Genomic DNA, 21,085 nt, shown 5'->3' with positions numbered 1-21,085 from the left:
GAGTGTGTGTTTATACACTGAAAGGATTATGTTGGTGGATTTATACTTTCAATTGAGGTTGTATAATAAAATACAGCTTCCTATACATAGCCAGGGGTGACCATGTAAGGTTCAGCTTTGTCTTTATTTTTCACTGAATAATTAACTGGGATTTAGCAATCTTTTCTTTTTTCTTTCATCATCATCATCATTATTATTATTATTTAAAGGAATTACAAAGAGAAAAAAAAAGAGACAGAGATCTCCCATCTGCTGGTTCACTGCCCAAATGGCTGCAAAGGCCAAGACTGGGCCTGTCCAAAACCAGGAACCCAGTAGCTTCTTCTACATCTCCCACATAGCTGCAGTGGCCAGACTTGAGCCATCTTCTGCTGCTTTCCAGGCACATTAACAGGAAGCTAGATTGAAAGTATTGCAACCAGGACTTGAACCAGCACCCAAATGGGATGCTAGTGCCCTAGGCCTTGGTTTTACAAGTTATACCACACTTCCACCACCAAGCCTAACAAGGTTTTTTTGGAGGGGAAGGTGCAGGGAGGTACTTCCATAATCTCTTGTCATTTCACCCTCTTCAGAAGTATGAATTCTTCTTGATACATTCTTCTTTCAATCTTCTCCTTTTCTCCCTGTACTGTCACGCATCTTATCTGCAGGTTAAACATCCTAAAGTATACAGAAGGGTGTGTCTGAGTTAAATTCAGTCCTGCCCATTTTGTGTTAAGGGCTTTGAGCATCCTGGGATTCTGATATTCTGGGAGTTGGGTGCCTAGACCCAAGCTCCTGCCGTGCTGCAGGATGGCTTCCACTTTGTGTTTCAGCCTTTGACCCTTCAGGAATTCAGATTCTTTGCTGCGCTGTTGTTGGTCTAACAGACTACGTAATTTTTTTTGTTCCTCCTCCTTTTCAATAAGACTTTACATATGTATTTCATCATGGGAAGTCTTTTGGTTTCATTTTAAAATTATTTGGCCATGTGTACTCTGTATCTATTTAGAATTTTAACTCAATTTCTCTTCTATTGTGTAATTGTACTAAGTGTGCCAGATAACTGGGCCATTTAATGGCTGTGAGTGATGGGATTAGTGATTTGAGGGCTATTTTAAGAAATTGAATCAGGTGAATCCAATTATCTATCTGGACTTCGCAGCCCATCTCATGTTTTCTCCCCCCATTCTTTTTTTTTTTTTTAATTATTGTGATTTATTTATTGAAAGCTGGTATTGCAGGCAGCAGCTTAACTCATGCTGCAGTGTCAGCCTCTATCTCCCTCACGTTCTTACAGGGGCTTTTATTTCCTTTTGCTGATGAGTGTGACCCAGTTAAGAGCAGCCATTTAGCATTGCCAGTCATTTTCCATCATGTCCCCACTCTCCTTGGGATCTTAATATTGCCAATCATTTGGGCTCTGGACTTTTGTTGCTGTTGTTTTCCAAGGTCAAACTTTCAACTCACTTCTAGACACTTTAGTCTCCTGCTTCTATTTTTAAAACTTTATGGTACACTTCATTTATAAAATTAAGCCTCATTTAACATTATTTTCCAAAATAGCATGGGCCCCATTGCTGAAACGAATGTTCTTTTTTATACCTGCCTTTTTCCTTATTGTGATTACTGTGACCATAGGAAATGTACCTTCTCCGAATGCACCTTTAAAGCGAGTCTTAGCCTATACAGGCTGTTTTAGTCGAATGCAGACCATCAAAGAGATTCATGAATATCTGTCTCAAAGGCTGCGCATCAAAGAGGAGGATATGCGCCTGTGGCTGTACAATAGTGAGGTAAGAGTCATAAAAAGTCTTAAAAAGTATTAAATCTTTATTTATGAGTGTGGGATTTGTCTCCATAGTAATTAAAAAGCCATGTGTAAAATCTCAGTGAAAATTTCAGCTCTATATTTGTATGTGTATATGTAAATCATTGTCACTCAGGATTCATAATAACATTTGATTGTGATAGTATTATAAAGATTACGATCAACTGTTTTTTATTTTATTTTTTATTTAAGGTTGTTTATACATATATGCCAAAAATATACAGTACACAAATAAACGATGGAAATCTCTTCTTATCCTCTAACCCCTCTTCTCCACGGCAATGCTATTAATTGCCTACCACAGTCACTGTAGATCATACCCTGAAATTGGATCTTAAGTGTGCTTTTAACCAGATCTCTTCACTGTGCATTCTTTCTTTGGTCACCAGTGAGGGGCAGTATTGCCCAACAAGTTACACTGTATTGCACATGGAGTCACGGTGTCAGATTAAATGCCTGCTCTGCCACTTTAAAATTGTGTAACTAAGGGCAGATCACTTAATCTTTGTATTTTAGGTTTGTCATGAGTGAAATAGGAATGTAACAGTGTCTCCTCAGATTGTTAGCTTATTAAAGGAACTAATTTTGTGTTTGGTTCCATATTTTCAGTTCCTAAATAAGTGATCAAATTCCATTCAGCACACTTACTAAACTTCACACTGGGTACTAAAGATGTCTGCAAACTCATCAGAAAATCTAAGTCTCAACAAGCTTTAGTTTTAAATGTCTTGTGTGTTTTCGCTGGTCTCCACCCCTAGTCTTATGTAATATTATTTGAGGAATATACAATATAAACCCAATGTTGTCCTTCCTTTGTTGTGCTGCTCAGTATTTCCGGCCAACTCTAATTTCCCAAATATTTGTAAATGGATTATGTAACTGCAAAAAGTTTTTATCATTCTTTTTTACTTTTATATTTGTTTCAAGTTTGCTAAGAGAATTAACAAAAAGATCTCATTATATAGAATTACCTTACACTTCTGGATGATGAAGATCATAGATTGGAATATTTGAAAATTCAGGATGAACAGCACCTGGTCATTGAGGGTAGGTGATCATGGGAGTATACATCTACACTCCTGTTGGATTCTTAATGGGCGAATATGAAGAGTTATTAATTTATAATTTTTTCCAAAGCAGATTAATTTGATCATTATATTCTTTATGGTAAAGAAAGCCTGCTGAATTTTAATAACCTCATTAAATGTAGATTTCTTTAAAAGGAAAATAACTTGCCTATAGTCACTGGCTAACAAGGGATGAGAAAGTTTCACACTTGAACTCAGTTACAAACTGCAGTTTCCTAAGATTTTCAAATTGTTTTGAGATTTAGAGTGAGGAGATCAGCTTTCTTACATAGTTAGTGCCATACAGGTTTCATTAGTCATCGACAGTGGCTGCTCACCAGCAGAGCTGCTTGTGAATTCACACATTGATTTAGACAGTGGTTTGTTTTTTTGTTTTTTGGTTTTTGGTGGGTTGTTTTTTTTTTTTTTCTTTTAAGATTTATGGAAATACTACTAACCATTGTGTTAAATTGAGTAGATTACTCTGACATGGATACAGTTTAAGAAAGAATTATAATATTTCTGGTGGTTAAAGATTTAAAAATTCCATTGTATCTAAGCTTTAATTACATTTATAGATGATAGGGTATAATTTCACTTTGAGTAGACAATTGAAGTAATAACTTATTCTAACAATATAAAGAATAGGAATGGTTTTAGAGCCAATTATTTAAATTGATTTTTTTTTTGGGTTTCTGATTTAGAAATCTTCAAGCAGAGGAAATTGAGTGGGTTTAAATTGTGCAGATAAAAATAATATGTTCCCACTTCTCTTTACAGTCCGCAACAAAGACATGAGTTGGCCTGAGGAGATGTCCTTTATAGCGAACAGCAGTAAAATAGACAGACACAAGGGTAAGTCTTTAGTATATTATTTTCCGAGATAATTTTAAATGTATTTCTTGTTTTCTTCTCTCAGCTGTTGCAGTGCTAACAAGTTTTGGTTTTCCAGTTAAAAAGTTGTTAGACTTTGTCTTTCTTTTTTCTTTGAAGTAGCATTTGATGTTGATAAAAATAAAAACTCAACCTCATGTTATTTTCTAAATTTCTAACTCAGAAATCAAATAATTTAACTTTTATTTTCCAAAGACTATTTATTTGAAAGGTAGAGTTACAGAGAGAAAGACAGAGAGTTGTCTTCTGTCCACAGATTCACTTTTCACATCACTGAATTGGATGAGACTGGACTAAGTGCAAGCCTTTAAGCTTCAGACTTGCATTTCACATGATAAATGACAAGCCTGTATTCATAATCTTACGTACATTTTATTTCTTCTAATATTTTATTTTTGCACATGTATTTACTTAATTTGGTGATATTTTAAGCCAGTTGCAGGTAGCTAGAGGGTCTTTATAAGTAGTTGATGTTCTCTAGACCCCAGGTATGCTGCAAACGCAGTCTGGAGCAAAATGGGAACTGCCATCTTCCTAAATACAGGCTTTGAAATTCTAATGCAGCAAGTTATGATGCTTCCTTTCTCTGGCATCAGGACTGATTGATTGAAACCTGGCTATAAGGTATAACTAAAAAAATAGGGTATAGATCACCAAAAACAAGACCAACCAGACCACCCTGTATTGAGGCACAGGTTTCATAATTTAAATTGCCTGTATTCAAAAGAAAACTCACAAAATCTTTGTAAGATACATGTGCTGTCAAAAATGGAATCGCTGCCATTGGTCAGCCAGCAGCTATAGGCACATGAGTCAAATTAATGACACACAGTAGAAGACTGTTTCCTATTAGGCTGTTAAATTCCAACAGAATTGTTAATTCAGAAGTGTTAATTCCAACATATGTTGATCCATGTTCGAGTAGATTCCTTTCTGGATCTGGAAGCTGACTAATTTTTCTGATTATGATATCCAGAGTTGTGAAGTTTTCTTTGACAGTACCTGGTTCATGATTTCCCATTTCGAGCCCTTGACGCTCATCCTCACACAGCAGCCACTGCCAAGGCTCACGCTATAACCTTTGCTTAACTCTGTAGTGCAGCCATCTTTAGCAGACACATGACTATACCTCCTGCCACTGTTTTCTGAAGCATATTAGCAGGGAACTGGATCCAAAATAGAGCAGCCAGTACCTCAACTGGCACCCATATGAGATCCCAGGTGCTTAACTAGCTACCACAAGAGCACGGCCCCAATAATTTTAATGTTTGAAATATTCTGGAAGGACATTGCTGGAGTCCAGCTGCAGTAGAGTTCGGAACTCAAGAAGGGTGCGTGGATTCGGCATAGAAAAGAAATGGACCACTACAATTTCAGGATCATAATGGACAGTGCAAGAAAGCTGACCCCTTTACTTATACAGAAGCAGTCACAAGCTCTGGCACACACTTTTTACATCATGGTCAAGTGGGTGTTTCCAAGGATAATTATGCCCTTTGTTTCACCTTGAGGCAGGATATCAGCCATCCTAATCCTGTGGTCAGGAGGTTCTCAATAGAAGGCACCTATCAATCAGTAACACATTCCTACTACAATCTTCATTCTACAAGTTAGTCTTGAATCAGTTAATGAAGAAAGTGCATCACAGAGGGAGGGATCTAAAGATCAAGGAAAGAGGGAAATAATAGATTCCCACTATACCCAGGGACTTAACGCCCTTGATTAGTATGTGGTCATTGGGGGCTTCCAAGCTCACATTGATAGTGGCAGACATTGGCTAAATAGATTACAGAAATCTCAGTGGGGTTGTCCAGTGTCCATTGAAAGGGAAGTGGAAATGCCTTCAGGTGGATGCAGAGACATCTGCTGGGCCTTGCCATGAAGAGGGAAATTCCTTGCGGCTTTGCCTGCAGTGGAACAATTCTTGTCACACCTTCATGTCCTCCACACCCACCTCACAGACCCGAGCAGAACAATCGAGTTTTCTTTTTAAAAATCCTAGAAATTAGGATAATTGTTCCTTATGAGTTACAAATGAGGCTGGCTCATCACAATTGCTCAAGCTAGACCTTCTCAATTTTAACATTTGAAAGACCTGCTAAAATAAAGATTAGCTCCCCCCTTTCGTGGATTAAGAGTTATAAAACTCAGGCCCGGCGGCGTGGCGCAGTGGTTAAGGTCCTCGCCTTGCACGCCCGGGATCCCATATGGGCGCTGGTTCTAATCCTGGCAGCCCCACTTCCCATTCAGCTCCCTGCCTGTGGTCCGGGAAAGCTGTCAAGGATGGCCCAAAGCTTTGGGACCCTGCACCCACGTGGGAGACCCGGAAGAAGCTTCTGGCTTCAGATCGGCATAGTATCGGCTGTTGTGCTCACTTGGGGAGTTAATCATCGGTCGGAAGATCTTCCTCTCTGTCTCTCCTCTCTGTATATCCGCCTTTCCAATAAAAAGATAACAATAAAAATAAATCTTTAAAAAACATTTTTTAAAAAGAGTTATAAAACTCAGTGCTTTGAACACAAGTTACTGTTTATTATATAACATTCCCATAACTCAGCTTTGATTGTTATATTGTTTGTTCTAGTTCCCACAGAAAAGGGAGCTACTGGTCTGAGTAACCTGGGAAATACATGCTTCATGAATTCAAGCATCCAGTGTGTTAGTAACACACAGCCACTGACACAGTATTTTATCTCAGGGAGACATCTTTATGAACTCAACAGGTAATCTTTTTTTGAACTATTGACCTCTTAATCTGCTGTGACTTTGATATGAATATGGTATCACCTAAATTTCTTGACCCTGATTGAAAAAAATCTTAGAGCCCTATTTAGTATGAAATAAGACCTCAGGGATATCCATCTTTCTTCAAAAGGAAAAGATAACTTGATGTAAAATGTTGGGCATCTCTCGTCACATGATTGTGATTTTTGAGAATCTTTGGTACTAATTTTGCTCTCAAACTTCTAGGACAAATCCCATCGGTATGAAAGGTCATATGGCTAAATGCTATGGTGATTTAGTACAGGAGCTCTGGAGTGGTACTCAGAAGAACGTTGCCCCGTTAAAGCTTCGGGTGAGCAGGTTAAAATAACGTAAAAAATTTCTAATTCTTAAACTGTTACTTAAGAATCATTTTTCTCTACATGCTTTTCCTTATTTAAGTTTTTAACTTCTTAACTGAAGTTAAGTCAGTGATTTGGGGTCCACATGTCAAATATTTTAATATGTCCATGTGTACACACAACACTGCTATATGCAGAGATCTTCAAAAAGTTCATGAAACCCATGCATGTTGGAAAAAACTGCAAATAATGTCAAAATACTTTAGCTAAATAAACTTTTCATTCTATTTGCCATTAACTTGTTGAAATACTGTTAATATCTAGTGTGTCAGAAAAGACCAAAGGCACACTTAAAAGTTTTGGGTGTAGTTCATTTTATTAACTTATCAAATATCTTCCTTGTACAATAAGTAAACATTTTTTGGTAATCCTTCACTATTGTCTGTAGCTAACTGCATGATTGACTTCAGATATACCCAATACATTTCCAACATCACTAAGACAATTAATTTCATTTGGAAAACATAAAAAAGTAACAGGGTAAAAGAATGTAATAAATGGCTGCAAGTTTTAAATTAATAACAGACATTGTGGATTTTAGATGAGTTTAAACTATTATCCTACTTTAAAACAAGGCGAAAGCTTTTTAGGTTAAAAATTAAAAAGCACAAAAGCTAAAAATGTTGAGCGCTTACCACCCATTTAAATCTTTAACTAGTGCTATAACATAATACGATATTACTATCCCTATTTTATGACTGAAGAAAAGAAGACTCAGAGTGGTTATCAAACGCCTTACTCACTGTGACAAATCTGTAAGTCTGCACAGTTAAACGGTTCATGCTGCCCTGCCCCCGGTCGTAAAATTACCTTGCAACAGAACCAGAAGGTGAAACTGTAGGAAAACATTACATAGAGCAAAAAGTCTCTGAATGTGAGCAAAGGCCCTTTTATTACTTCTGTTTTATTAGTTCTGTTTCCCATCTGTGTGTCCTTGAAGAGTTCAGTTTGCTTATTTGATACTACTATAATATTAGCCAAAATTTTTCATGATTATCCAAGACATATTTGATATGATAGAGGCAAACTACTGAATTACTTTATATGGACTCTCTGATTCAATTATAAGGCGTGTTCATCCCAGATTTTATGAGTGGGAAATAATGGCCATGACTTCTCTTACATTTATAGTGGACAATAGCCAAATACGCACCAAGGTTTAATGGATTCCAACAACAAGACTCCCAGGAGCTTCTGGCTTTTCTCTTGGATGGTCTCCATGAGGATCTGAACCGAGTCCATGAGAAGCCATATGTGGAACTCAAGGACAGTGATGGCCGACCCGATTGGGAAGTAGCTGCCGAGGTTTGTCAGTTTGGAGTTTCTTTCTTTTTTAAAGATGTATTTATTTTTATTGGAAAGTCAGATACACATAGAGGAGGAGAGACAGAGAGGGAGATCTTCCATCCAATGATTTACTCCCCAAGTGACCACAACGGCCAGTGCTATGCTGATCCAAAGCCAGGACCCAGGAATCTCCTCCAGGTCTTCTGCAGGGGTACAGGGTCCCCAAGGTTTTGGACCGTCCTCGACTGCTTTCCCAGGCCACAAGCAGGGAGCTAGATGGGAAGTGAAGCTGCGGGGATTAGAACCGGTGCCCATATGGGATCCCGGTGCATTCAAGGTGAGGACTTTAGCCACTAGGCCATGCCACCGGGCCCAGTTGTGAATTTCTGATGTAAGTAATAAGTAAAATGTTCTGATCACAAAGAAGTGTGATAGAAATTAAATGCAAACTAAATTGTTCTGTGGCCAGAATTCTGTGAAAACAAAGGTATTTATGTATCTGTGCTTAATTCCTATGCTATAATGAAAACTGAACATTAAATAGAAACAAATATTGCCATTTCAAATGATAAACTTTATATAATTGGGAAGCAGGAATGATTATGCAGCAAAATTTAGATTCCTCATTCCCATGATTGCTAAAGCAATGCATAATTCTCTGTAGATATATTTTGGTGAAGACTTTCAGTACAGATTTGTTTTCCCACTTTAAATTTTGGATTAACATGTAGTATTTATATATTTGTAAAGCATATAGTACAATATTTCAACACATAGACACATGATAAACTGGTTATACCTTTTTCATTCCCCTTTACTTTGGTATTTTGAGTTGAGCAGCTCCTTTGTTTGAATAAGCATATTTTATCTACTTTATTGTAATGGTCAAAGAATTTTAATACTCATGATTGTTATCATAGTAAGAACAAATGAAAAATAGCTGTTCCCATCTGAATCCAGTATTTTGAACAAAAATTACATTTTATTCCATAACAAGTTTTCTGCTTTCTCTTGTGTAATACATTTTTAATTACATATCTAGGTTATACATGTAGGTGAAAAGATTTTTATATTTTAAGTGGAGATTAAGGTTTATACCCTTGATAGTTAGAGCTATTATATTTAATCAGTTTCATTGCATTTGTGTATAAATACTTAATCCTGGGGCCCGGCAGCGTGGCCTAGCAGCTAAAGTCTGAACACACCAGGATCCCATATGGGCGCCGGTTCTAATCCTGGCAGCTCCACTTCCCATCCAGCTCCCTGCTTGTGGCCTGGGAAAGCAATTGAGGACGGCCTAGAGCATTGGGACCCTGCACCCGCGTGGGAGACCTGGAAGAGGCTCCAGGTTCCCAGCTTCGGATTGGCGAAGCACCAGCCGTCACAGTCACTTGGGGAATGAATCATAGGATGGGAGATCTTCTTCTCTGTCTCTCCTCCTCTATGTGTATCTGATTTTCCAATACATAAATAAATCTTTTTTTTTTTTTTAAGATTTATTTTTATTATTGGAAAGGTGGATATACAGAGAGGAGAGACAGAGAGGAAGATCTTCCGTCCGGTGATTCACTCCCCAAGTGAGCGCAAAGGTCGATGCTATGCCGATCCGAAGCCAGGAGCCTCTTCTGGGTCTCCCATGCGGGTGCAGGGTCCCAAAGCTTTGAGCCGTCCTCGACTGCTTTCCCGGGCCACAGGCAGGGAGCTGGATGGGAAGAGGGGCTGCCAGGATTAGAACCGGCGCCCATATGGGATCCTGGGCGTTCAAGGCGAGGACCTTAACCACTTGCGCCACGCCGCCGGGCCCACATAAATAAATCTTTAAAAAAAATACTTAATCTTTTGAACTTAAAAAAAAAGTTTTATCTTTTTTCTTACTAGGCGTGGGACAACCATCTGAGGAGAAATCGATCAATTGTTGTGGATCTGTTTCATGGGCAGCTAAGATCCCAGGTTAAATGTAAGACATGTGGACATATAAGTGTCCGATTTGACCCCTTCAATTTTTTGTCTTTGCCACTACCAATGGATAGTTACATGCATTTAGAAATAACAGGTAAGTAACAAAATTCTGAAATATTACTTGAATCCATTTTAATTACCTTATTTAAGCAGTCTAAATTTGTTATTTACTTATGATAACTTCTAATGAGTGGTTGTCATAATAGTTATAATCCAGCAGTACAGTCAGCATGATTTAAAATTTTTGGTTGTAAGCCTATTTTTATGCTTGTTTATTTCTTTTAATTTCAAACGTACATCTGCATGTAGTTTGTAAGACTGCCAGAAAAACCTGGATTTTACTGATAAAAGATCTTTTCTCTTCATTAGTAATTAAGTTAGATGGTACAACCCCTGTACGATACGGACTAAGACTAAATATGGATGAAAAGTACACTGGTTTGAAAAAACAGCTGAGTGACCTCTGTGGTCTTAAGCCAGAACAAATTCTTCTTGCAGAAGTACACAGTTCCAACATAAAGGTAATGTTAACTGCTCTTTCTTGGACACCTTTGATTCTATCCTTCCAGGATTACAGTATTCTCAGCTATTATTACCAGTGAGGTGTTATATTAACTCACAGAAGGGGACATGAAAATAAAGCCCAGACAAAAGGATCATGTCTAATTTTTTTTTAATTTGTTTTTTGTTTGTTTTGTTTTGTTTTTACTGGAAAGTCAGATATACAGAGAGGAAGATCTTCTGTCTGATGATTCACTCCCCAAGTGACCGCAACTGCCGGTGCTGTGCCAATCCGACACCAGGAGCCAGGAGCTTCCTCCAGCTCTCCCATGCAGGTGCAGGGTCCCAAGGCTTTGGGTCATCCTCGACTGCCTTCCAGGCCACAAGCAGGGCCTGGGTGGGAAGCACAGCTGCCGGGATTAGAACCGGTGCCCATATGGGATCCTGGTGCATTCAAGGCGAGGACTCTAGCCACTAGGTCACAGCGCCGGGCCCCATGTCTAATTTTTTATTCCAGAGACTTAAAAGGTTTTCTACTAGAATAAAAGAATACTAATGATGATTAATTTTTCTAAAGATTTGTTTATTTGAAAGGCAGACTGGCTGAGAAAGGAACGATGGAGATTCCATTATCTGGTTTACTCTCCAAATGGCTGCATCAGCCACAGCTGGGCTCGCTGAAGCCAGTGGCTGGAACTCTATCCAGGAGAGCAGGGGTCCAAGTATTTGGACCGTTTTCCTCTACTTTCCCAGGTAAATTGAACAGCCCAGACTTGAACTGTGCTCATATGCTATACAAGAGTGACAGGCAGGGATGCAACCCTTTGCTGCACTGTGCTGGTCCCTCAGTGATATTTTAAAGAATAAAAATATGTAGAATGCCTGAATGGGATGATTAGTTACTAAATGATTAGTAATGTTACTACAGTAAAAGTTTTCCCCAACAGCTGTTGCTGCACAGAATCACTCTTCTATACTACTACTCTCACTAGAATTCTTAACAAATTAGATTATTTGTGAGGGGCCAGTGTTGTGGTGTAGTAGCAGACTAATCCCCTTCCTGTGACACCAGCATCCCATATGGGCACCACTTCAGGTCCTGGATGTTCCACTTCTGATCCAGCTCCTTGCTAATATGCCTAGGACAACAGTGGAAGATAGGCCAAATGCTTGGGCCCATGTACCAACTTAACTAACCAGAGCTAAAGGAAGCTCTGGGCTCCAAGCTTCAGCTTGGCCGATCCCTGACCATTGCATCCATTTGGAAAGTTAACCTGCAGATGGAAGATTCTGTCTGTCTTGTTCCTCCTCTTCAATTCATAACTGTTTCTTTCAAATAAATAAAAAATAATATTTGAAGAAGTTATTTCCTGGCTCTTGCAGCAGCCAGGTGGGAGCTGGAGTTCATACGGGGAGTTCAGGAGGCAAAGATAGACTGGGATTGGCTAATCCTACCAAATAGTTTGGCCCAACAATGAAGGGAAAGGGAACAGCAGACTCCGCAGGGCAGACTGGTGGTGGGACAGAGCTCACAACACTGGAATCGAATCAAGGCAGTGTTAAGAGGAAAGCTCATCTCAATCAATGCTTATGTTAAGAAACTAGAAAACATCAAGTAAATGAGCTGACCTTACATTGAAGGAACTAGAAAAACAACAGCAAAGCAATCCCAAAGTTAGTAGGAAAAAAGAAATAATCAAAATAAGGGAGGAAGTAAACCAAATAGAAACCAAGAGAACTGTATGTAAAATCAATGAATCAAAGAGCTGGTTCTTTGAGAAAATAAACAAAATAGACTCCCCACTAGCCCAACTAATCAAAAAACGGAGGAAGAGGATACACATCAATAACATCAGAGATGAGAAAGGAAATATAACAACAGATGCCTCAGACATACACAGAATTATTAGGAACAATTACAAGCAACTATATACAAACAAATCAGAAGACCTAGAAGAAATGGATAGATTTTTTTGACACATACAATCCACCATAACAGGCAATGAGCTTGAATCAGTAATTAAAGCCCTCCCAACCAAGAAAAGCCCTGGACCAGATAGCTTTACTGCTGAATTCTACCAAACATTTCAAGAGGAACTTACCCAATTCTCCACAAGCTTTTCCAAACAATAGAAAGGGAGGCAATTCTTCCAAACTCTTTCTGTGAAGCCAATATTACCTTAATATCAAAGCCAGATAGAGAAACAACAGAAAAAGGGTAGAAGCAAAGATCCTCATCAAAATACTAGCCAACAGGATCCAATAGTGCATCGGGCAAATGTATTCACCTAGACCATGTAGAATTCATACTAGTCATGCAGGATTGTTCAACATTCGCAGATCAATAAATGTGATACATCACATCAATAAAGTGAAAAATAATAACTATATGATCATCTCAATAGATGCAGAGAATACATTTGATAAAATCCAACACACTTTATGCTGAAAACCCTAAGCAAGGTAGGCATAGAAGGAACATTCTACAATATGATCAAAGCAATTAGCAAAAAACCCAATGCCAGCATCATACAAAATGGGGAAAGATTGAAAACCTTTCCACTAAAATCTGGAACTAGAAAGGGATGTCTATTCTCACAACAACTCTTCAATATAGTATCAGAAGTCCTTGCCAGAGCCATTAGGCAAGAAAAAGGAATTAAAGAAATCCAAATCGGAAATGAGAAACAAATTATCTCTATTTGCAGATGACATGATTCTCTACATAGGAGAACCAAAAAAACTCAGTCAAGAGACTACTGAAACGCTCTCTCTTCTCCGTCTGGCCGCCCTTCCCCCCTCTCTTCTCCTTTTCCTCCTCACCTCTCAAAAACCCCATTCCTCCCCCGCTGAAATAAACCTCCTAAGATAAAAAAGAGAGAGAGAGATTACTGGAACTCATAAAAGACATTGGCAGGATAGAAGGATACAAAATTAATGAACACAAATAGATGGCACTAATGTACACAAATAATTCCATGAATGGGAAATAAATTGTAGGTACAATCCCCTTTAAAATAGCAGAGAAGAATCTTTAAATACCTAGGAATTAAGCTAGCTAAATATGTGGAAGACCTCTGATGAAATCTATAAAACATTTTAAAAGGAAGTAGAAGAAGACATTGAAAAATGGAGAAACTTACCATGTTCCTGGATTGGCAGGATCAACATCATCAAAATGGCCATATTACCGAAAGTAATATACAGGGCCCAGCATGATAGTTTCATGGTTGAATTTCTTGCCTTGAACACCCCAGGATCCCATATGGACACCGGTTCTAATCCTGGCAGCTACACTTCCCATCCAGCTCCCTGCTTATGGCCTAGGAAAGCAGTCAAGAACAGCCCAAAGCCTTGGGACCCTGCACCCATGTGGGAGACCTGGAGAAGTTCCTGGCTCCTAGCTTCGGATTGGCACAGCACCGGCTGTTGCGATTACTTGGGGAGTGAATCATTGAATGGAAGATCTTCCTCTCTGTCACTCCTACTCTCTGTATATCTGACCAATAAAAATAAATGAATCTTTTAAAAATATATATATAGTAATATGTCCATAGATTATAAGCAAATTATGCCATCTTATTTAAGAGCATCTGTAGATTTTTGGAGTCCTAGAAATAATCCTCTATAGATACCAAGGAGCAGCTATATGTTCTTGATCAACACTAAAAAATTAAAAGAATAAAGTAAAATCACACAAATCACATCTTCTATATAATTGGATAAATATTTAATAAATATATGCTCTACCCCAAACAAAGCTCCTTCTATTAGTAATATTGGTACTTTTAGTGTTATTTATTATTGGAATTTCTAAACAGAGCCCACCTCACTAACATTTCCTTCATATAAATATGAATGTGATATCTCTTTGAGAGTCTTTGGTTCTGATGCTTGAACCAAAACTGAAGTGAACCATAGATTGTATACTTCCTTTGGGAAGGAATAACAGGTTTCTTTGACATGGAGGTTAATTTTTAATTACTCGTTGAAATTTCCTCTTTCACCTGAAAGATTGTTCAGTCATACTGTTTCCAGATGAAAGCTTCATAGTCATTCTCATCAGTTGTCTTATCAGAGAGATAATTTGCCAGATTTATTATCTAAAGGGATTAGCATTGTAGTATAATGAGTTTTAGTCTCTACTGCTCCATGCTCGTGCACCTGGGAAAGCAGCAAAAGATTGCTCAAAAACTTGGGCCCCTGCCACATGCATTTAGAGATCCAGTTGTGGTTTCTGACTCATGGCTTCTGCCTGGCCCAGCCCTGGACCATCGTGGTTATTTGGGAAGTTAAGGAGCAAAAGGGAGACCTCTGCTTCTGTCTTTTAAATAAATAGAATAAACTTTTAACAAAAACGTTATCTCGAATATCTTTGCCTTTCCATCTTGCTGTTTTTTTCTGTAGAACTTCCCTCAGGACAACCAAAAAGTACGACTGTCAGTGAGTGGATTTTTGTGTGCATTTGAAGTTCCCATCCCTGCATCTCCGGTTTCTGCTTCCAGTCCTATACAGACAGGTAAGGCAGAATTATCTGGGCTTTAAATTGGCCCAAGGGTTATTATCATTTTTGTGTTTGTGCCAAGGATACAAGAATTGCGAATTTGGAGCACAAAAGAAACCTTCCTGGTCATTTGCCTGATATCCCTCATTTAATAGATGAGGAACCTAAAATTTAAACAACTTGAGAGACTTAAGTCATTACCTAAAATACCTTTGGATTTCAGATCTCTTTTAACTTACTTATCTAATACTAACATGAAACAGATGGTTTAAGAAGAACACACCACGAGAAAACAAGCATTAAATAAAGCTGGAAAGGAATCCATTTTTATGGTATTACATATGATTTAATAAGGTCATTTGGTTCTTTCTTGTTTTTATTGCTTATGTTAGGTTGATTGAGAACTTATAAAGGACTCCATGGAAAGTGGGCTCCTCATGATAACTTAGCAAATGGTTCGGATGGAGAATTCATAGATGATTTAATGTTGCTTTTTGTTTTGAATATCACTGTCTAGTAGAACTCAGTGACAAAAACGTTGTGTAATATTTGCCATCTGTCACAGTCACATGGGCTTTGAACACTTGAGCTGTGGCCTATGAGACTGAGGAGGAATACAATTTTACTTTCATTTTAATTTAGATATTTAACTAATTGTGCTGTATTAGAGCATTTTTAAAAGCATGGAGAAATATAATTTTAGAACTGTTTGTATGCTATAATATGGCACTAGTGTAGGTTTTTGCATATTCTGATTAACAATTTCCAGAAGTTAGTGCTGTTTTACCATGTAGTCATAATGGGGATAAAGTCTGAAATTGAATCTTATTGAATCTTCCAGGAATGTGGAATTCTTATTTGAGCTGTGATTTTCCCTGTCTTTTATTAACAAACAGTGAGTGCTGTCAGTGTGCTTCAGATCCTTAGGATAATTGGAAAAAAACAGCTAGATGAAGCTACAACAAGGTTGTGACATGTTACTGATCTTTGAATTTGTAGATTTATCATCTTCCCCATCTACAAATGGCATATTCACACTAGCCACCAATGGGGATCTGCCCCGACCAATCTTCATCCCCAATGGAATGCCAAACACTGTCGTGCCATGTGGAACTGAAAAGAACTTCACAAATGGACTGGTGAATGGTCATGCACCATCTCTTCCTGATAATCCCTTTACAGGGTACATCATTGCGGTCCACCGAAAAATGGTTAGTTAAGCATTAGACAACTTCCTACCTGCTCTTGCCAGTATCATTGTGAAACATAAACATTTTCTGTCTTTCTAACATCTTCACTGTACAAATTTTTTTAAGATTTATTTTTAGTTGAAAGTTTCAAAGAGAAGGAAAGACAAAGAGAAAGATCTTCCATTCCTTGCTTGATTCCCTGAATGGCCACAATGGTCTGTATTCATTAAATGTCATTTAGTGTTTGAAATTATGAATTAAGAGAATTCTTTTTTCAGAATGTCTGAAAGGATCACAAAGAAAGAGAAAGTAAGACAAAGAAAAGAGGAAATTCCATAGCTCTTGTTATAGTGTAGTATAGTGTTACAGAATGATGCCTTGAGCAGTGCCAGCAGAAGGTATAGACACTAGGATATAGATGCTTACTCCAGTCCAGCTGCTCCACTTCTGATCCAGATCCCTGCTAATCCACCTGGGAAAGCAGTGGAAGGGAGCTGCTGCAGCCCTGAGGGAGACCTGGGAGCAGCTCCTCCGGACTGGGCTAGCTCACCCTTTGTAGCCCCTCTGGGGAGTGAACCAACAGATGAAAGATTGCTTTCTCTGAAAGATGAAGACTGAGCTATTAGTTCTTAGCTTTGGCCTATGACCAGACATTCACAAGCATTTGGAGAGTGAAATATCAGAATCTCTCTCTTTGTGTGTCTCTGCTTCTCTAATTACTTAATTAATAACTAAAATTTTTACTTACATTCTAAGCAAGTCTTAATTTATCATGAATTTAAAAAACAAGAAAGGGTAGTGTCACTTAGTTGATTAAAGGGAGGTAGTCAAGTTGTTAAATCAATAACTAGGTTTCAAATGTCTCCAAAAATATGCATATTTTTGCCCTAACAACCAGGTATCAACAGCTTCGTCTTCATAGAGCATTTTGGTTTTTGGCATACTTTAAAGAAAGAATTGGTTTTAATTTTTTAAAACCTTGGCCTATGAAACTATTGCTGCCTTGTATGTATGATTCCGTGTGTGTTAAAAGTAGTCATCAGAGAAAACTATTTAAAAATATTAATTGCTAGAGCCAGTACTGCAGCTCAATTAGCTAATCCTCCACTTCCAAGCGCCAGCATTCCCAAATTCTGGCTGTACCAGTTCCCATGAGCTTCCTGCTTGTGGCCTGAGAAAGCAGAGGAAGATGATCCAAAGCCTTGAACCCCTACAGGCACCTGGGAGACCAGGGGAAGCACCTGCATCCTGACTTCTGACTTCCCCAGCTCTGGCCATTGTGGTTATTTGGGTAGTGAAACAGCAAATGCAGGTTCACGCTGTCTCTCTCCTCTCTGTAAAATCTGCCTTTCAAATAAAAAAATAATTTTTAAAAAGTATTAATTGCCAAGTCCAGCATACAAAGTCCTCACCTTACACATGCCAGAACCCCATATGAACGCTAGTTTGTGTCCCAGCAGCCCTGCTTCCCATCCAGCTCCCTGCTTATGGCCTGGGAAAGCAGTGGAAGACAGCCTAAAACCTTGGGACCCTGTGCCTGTGTGGGAGACCCAGAAGAAGCTCCTGGTTTCTGGCTATGCATAGGCTCAGTTCAGACCATTGCAGCCATTTGGGGAGTGAATCATCAGACGGAAGATCTTCCTCTCTGTCTCTCCTCCTCAATGTATATTGCTCAATGCATACTCCCAAGGATTTGGGCTGTCCTGCTTTCCCAGGCCAACAGGGAGCTGGATGGGAAGTGAGACCTCCAGGATTAGAACCAGAGCCCATATGGGAGCTCAGCACATGCAAGGTGAGGACTTTAGCTGCTAGGGTACTGTGCTGGGCTCCAATTTTTTTTTTTTAATTTATTCATTTTGGAGTCCAACACCATAACTCAACAGGTTAATTCTCAGCCTTCAATGATGACATTGCATATGAGAGCTGGTTCTAATCCACTTCTGATCCAGCTTCCTGTTTATGTCCTGGGAAGGGAGCAGAGAATAGCCAGATGCTTGGTTCCCTGAATCTGGGTGGAAGACCTGGATAAGCTGGTTCCTGGCTTTGGATTGGTTCAGCTCCAGCTGTTACAGCCTTTGGAGCTTGAATCAGTAGATGAATAATCTTTGTGTCTGCCTTTCCTTCTCTCTGTAAATTTAATCTGTCTTTCCAATTAAAATTTTAAAAAAAAAATTTTTTTTCTCTTATTTGGGTCTGGTGTGGTATCCCAGTGGCTAAAGTCCTCACTTTGCACGTGCTGGGATCCCATATGGTGTCAATTTGTATCCTGGTTGCTCCACCTACCATCCAGCTGCCTGCCTGTGGCTTGGAACCCTGCCTGTGGCTTGGGAAAGCAGTCGAGGATGACCCAAAGCCTTGGAACCCTGCACCACATGGGAGACCTGGAGGAAGCTCCTGGCTCCTGGCTTCAGATCAGCTCATCTCCGGCCATTGTGCCCACTTGGGGAGTGAACCAGCGGGTGGAAGAATTTTTTTCTCCTTTTCTCTGTAAATCTGACTTTGTAATACGAATAAATAGAATACTTTTTAGTTAAAAAGTTTTCTCTTCATATTAACTAAGATGGTTTTATATTTGATAGAGATGAGTGTGATCCTAATTTGAAAATGGGCATGGTGCCTGTTGGCAGTCTTAGGAAAGCTTAAGAGAGGAATAAAAACTCTGTTCTCTTATTTGTCCGATAGATGAGGACAGAACTCTATTTCCTGTCATCTCAGAAGAATCGCCCCAGCCTTTTTGGAATGCCGTTGATTGTTCCCTGTACTGTACATACCCGGAAGAAAGACCTCTATGATGCAGTTTGGATTCAAGTATCACGATTAGCCAGCCCACTGCCACCTCAGGAAGCTAGCAACCATGCTCAGGATTGGTGAGTTCAGAAGGTCACCTAGACTTTAGTTTCAAAACTCTAAGCAAGTGAGTTGTTGCATTCTGTGATAGAATTTGCTTCATGCTAATGACTCCTGGAAGAACCATTCAGAAAGCATGTAATTCAGCCACTTGATTTGATACTTTGAATATGGTGAAAAAGCTTTCTTTCCCCTCTTAGGCATCCTTCTGTCTAATAATCCTTATCCTTCCTGCTTAATATTTCAGGTAGTATCCTTGTCTTTTGTTATTATAAAAGTAGAGGAAATATGTGTCACCTTAATCTTCTGAGATTGAGAATAGACATGACTGTACATATACAAGGATACTTCAGGAAATTAATGGAAAACAGAATTAAAATTTTGGGGCATGTGGAAAAAATTTTAAGTGCATATATATGAAGACTTTTTAAAAAGTAATGGGAACCACAAGGGCTAAAGATTTCTTTGCAAAAAGTAAATTTTTCATTCCATATTTCCATGAATTGTTTCATAGCTACATGAAATCTAAAAAAAAATTCATGTCATAACAAATGATTCATTTGAATTGTTTCCATGCTCTCTTTTTTAACTAGGTAAAGATAAACATTTTATGTTTTCTTTCTGATCCTCCTACCAGTGTTCTGTTGAATTTACTTTGAATAATCTTTAGAATTGTGATATCAGCCTTATTTATATCTCAGTTGAACTGCATTTCATTTTCTTCTAATCATACTGCAGATGAGATTTTTATTTTTGTGGTAACTGAGTAAAAAAGTTGTCTTTGCTGTGTGGTCTGTAGAATCAGGCCTCTGCTACCCATGTGGGAAATAAAAAGAAGTTCTTGACTTGGACCTGGCCCATGCTTGGCTTTGGGGCCATCCCAGAGATGCAATATTGCTTTATCTTCTCTCTCTGCAACTCTGACTACAAATAATAACATTTATCTTTTTAAAATCATTTTTTAAGATTTATTCTATTTTTTATTGGAAAGATACAGAGAGAAGGAGAGAGACAGAGAGGAAGATCTTTCGTCTGATGATTCACTCCACAAGTGACCGCAACGGCTGACGCTGTGCCCATTCGAAGCCAGGAATCAGGAGCTTCTTCAGAGTCTCACACATGGGTGCAGGCTCCCAAAGCTTTGAGCCATCCTCGACTGCTTTGCCAGGCCACAAGCAGGGAGCTGGATGGGAAGTGGAGCTGCCAGGATTGAAACCAGTGCCCATATAGGACTGTGCAAAGCAAGGACTTTGACTGCTAGGCTATTGCACTGGGCCCAAATAATATAAATCTTAAAAAAAAACAAAGCAAAAACTTTAAATCAGATTATAAAGTCAAATAGCAAATATAGTAAGATTTTTTTTTAAATATATTTCTTTTATTATTTGAATGAGAGAAAAAGATCAGTCTACTAATTCTTTCCTCAAATAAAAACAATGGCCCAGGCTGGGCCACCCTGATGCCAGGAGCCAGGAACTTCATCCTAATCTCCCATTTTGTGACGAGCATCCACATACTTGGGCCATTCCTTGCTGCTTTCACAGGCATATTATCAGGGAGGTATATCAGAAATGGAGCAGCCAGGACTTGAACCAGGGCTGACATAGGCTGTCAGCATCATAGCTTAACTAACTGGCACAACACTGGCCCCCAGGTCTAACTGCTAAAAGCATTCCAACAGTTGTCATTAAAAAGAACAGGGGGAGGGAGGCCCAGTGCAGTATCCTAGTGGCTAAAGGCCTCACCTTGCCAAATACCAGGATACCATATGGGTGCCAGTTTGTGTTCTGGCTGCTCTGCTTCCCTTCCAGCTCTCTGCTCGTGGCCTGAGAACGCAGGGACGGCCCCAACCCTTGGGACCCTGCACCCACATGGGAGACCCAGAAGAAGCTCCTGAC

General features: G+C 39.0%; 1 protein-coding gene and 1 pseudogene across 2 annotated transcripts in view; one reads left to right on the top strand and one right to left on the bottom strand.

The window, feature by feature from the left end:
- USP32 (ubiquitin specific peptidase 32) overlaps window positions 1-21,085 on the top strand; it is a 135,411-nt gene that overhangs the window by 92,527 nt on the left and 21,799 nt on the right. For both annotated transcript variants that reach the window (XM_041000816.1, XM_041000815.1), the window contains exons 17-27: window positions 1,624-1,778; window positions 2,779-2,860; window positions 3,661-3,735; window positions 6,359-6,497; window positions 6,745-6,850; window positions 8,031-8,204; window positions 10,065-10,239; window positions 10,515-10,666; window positions 15,054-15,165; window positions 16,150-16,361; window positions 19,023-19,207. In XM_041000816.1, the coding sequence (XP_040856750.1) occupies window positions 1,624-1,778; window positions 2,779-2,860; window positions 3,661-3,735; window positions 6,359-6,497; window positions 6,745-6,850; window positions 8,031-8,204; window positions 10,065-10,239; window positions 10,515-10,666; window positions 15,054-15,165; window positions 16,150-16,361; window positions 19,023-19,207 (1,567 nt within the window). The remainder of the gene's footprint in view (window positions 1-1,623; window positions 1,779-2,778; window positions 2,861-3,660; window positions 3,736-6,358; window positions 6,498-6,744; window positions 6,851-8,030; window positions 8,205-10,064; window positions 10,240-10,514; window positions 10,667-15,053; window positions 15,166-16,149; window positions 16,362-19,022; window positions 19,208-21,085) is intronic.
- Window positions 4,182-4,795, bottom strand: LOC121169926 (annotated as a pseudogene).

The sequence above is a fragment of the Ochotona curzoniae genome, unplaced genomic scaffold (genome assembly GCF_017591425.1).
Source record: "Ochotona curzoniae isolate NIBS_2020 unplaced genomic scaffold, NIBS_Ocur_1.0 scaffold_2453, whole genome shotgun sequence".
NCBI lineage: Eukaryota > Metazoa > Chordata > Mammalia > Lagomorpha > Ochotonidae > Ochotona > Ochotona curzoniae.
Note: the sequence above shows the minus strand (reverse complement) of the source record. Positions and strands in the feature narration are given on the sequence as shown.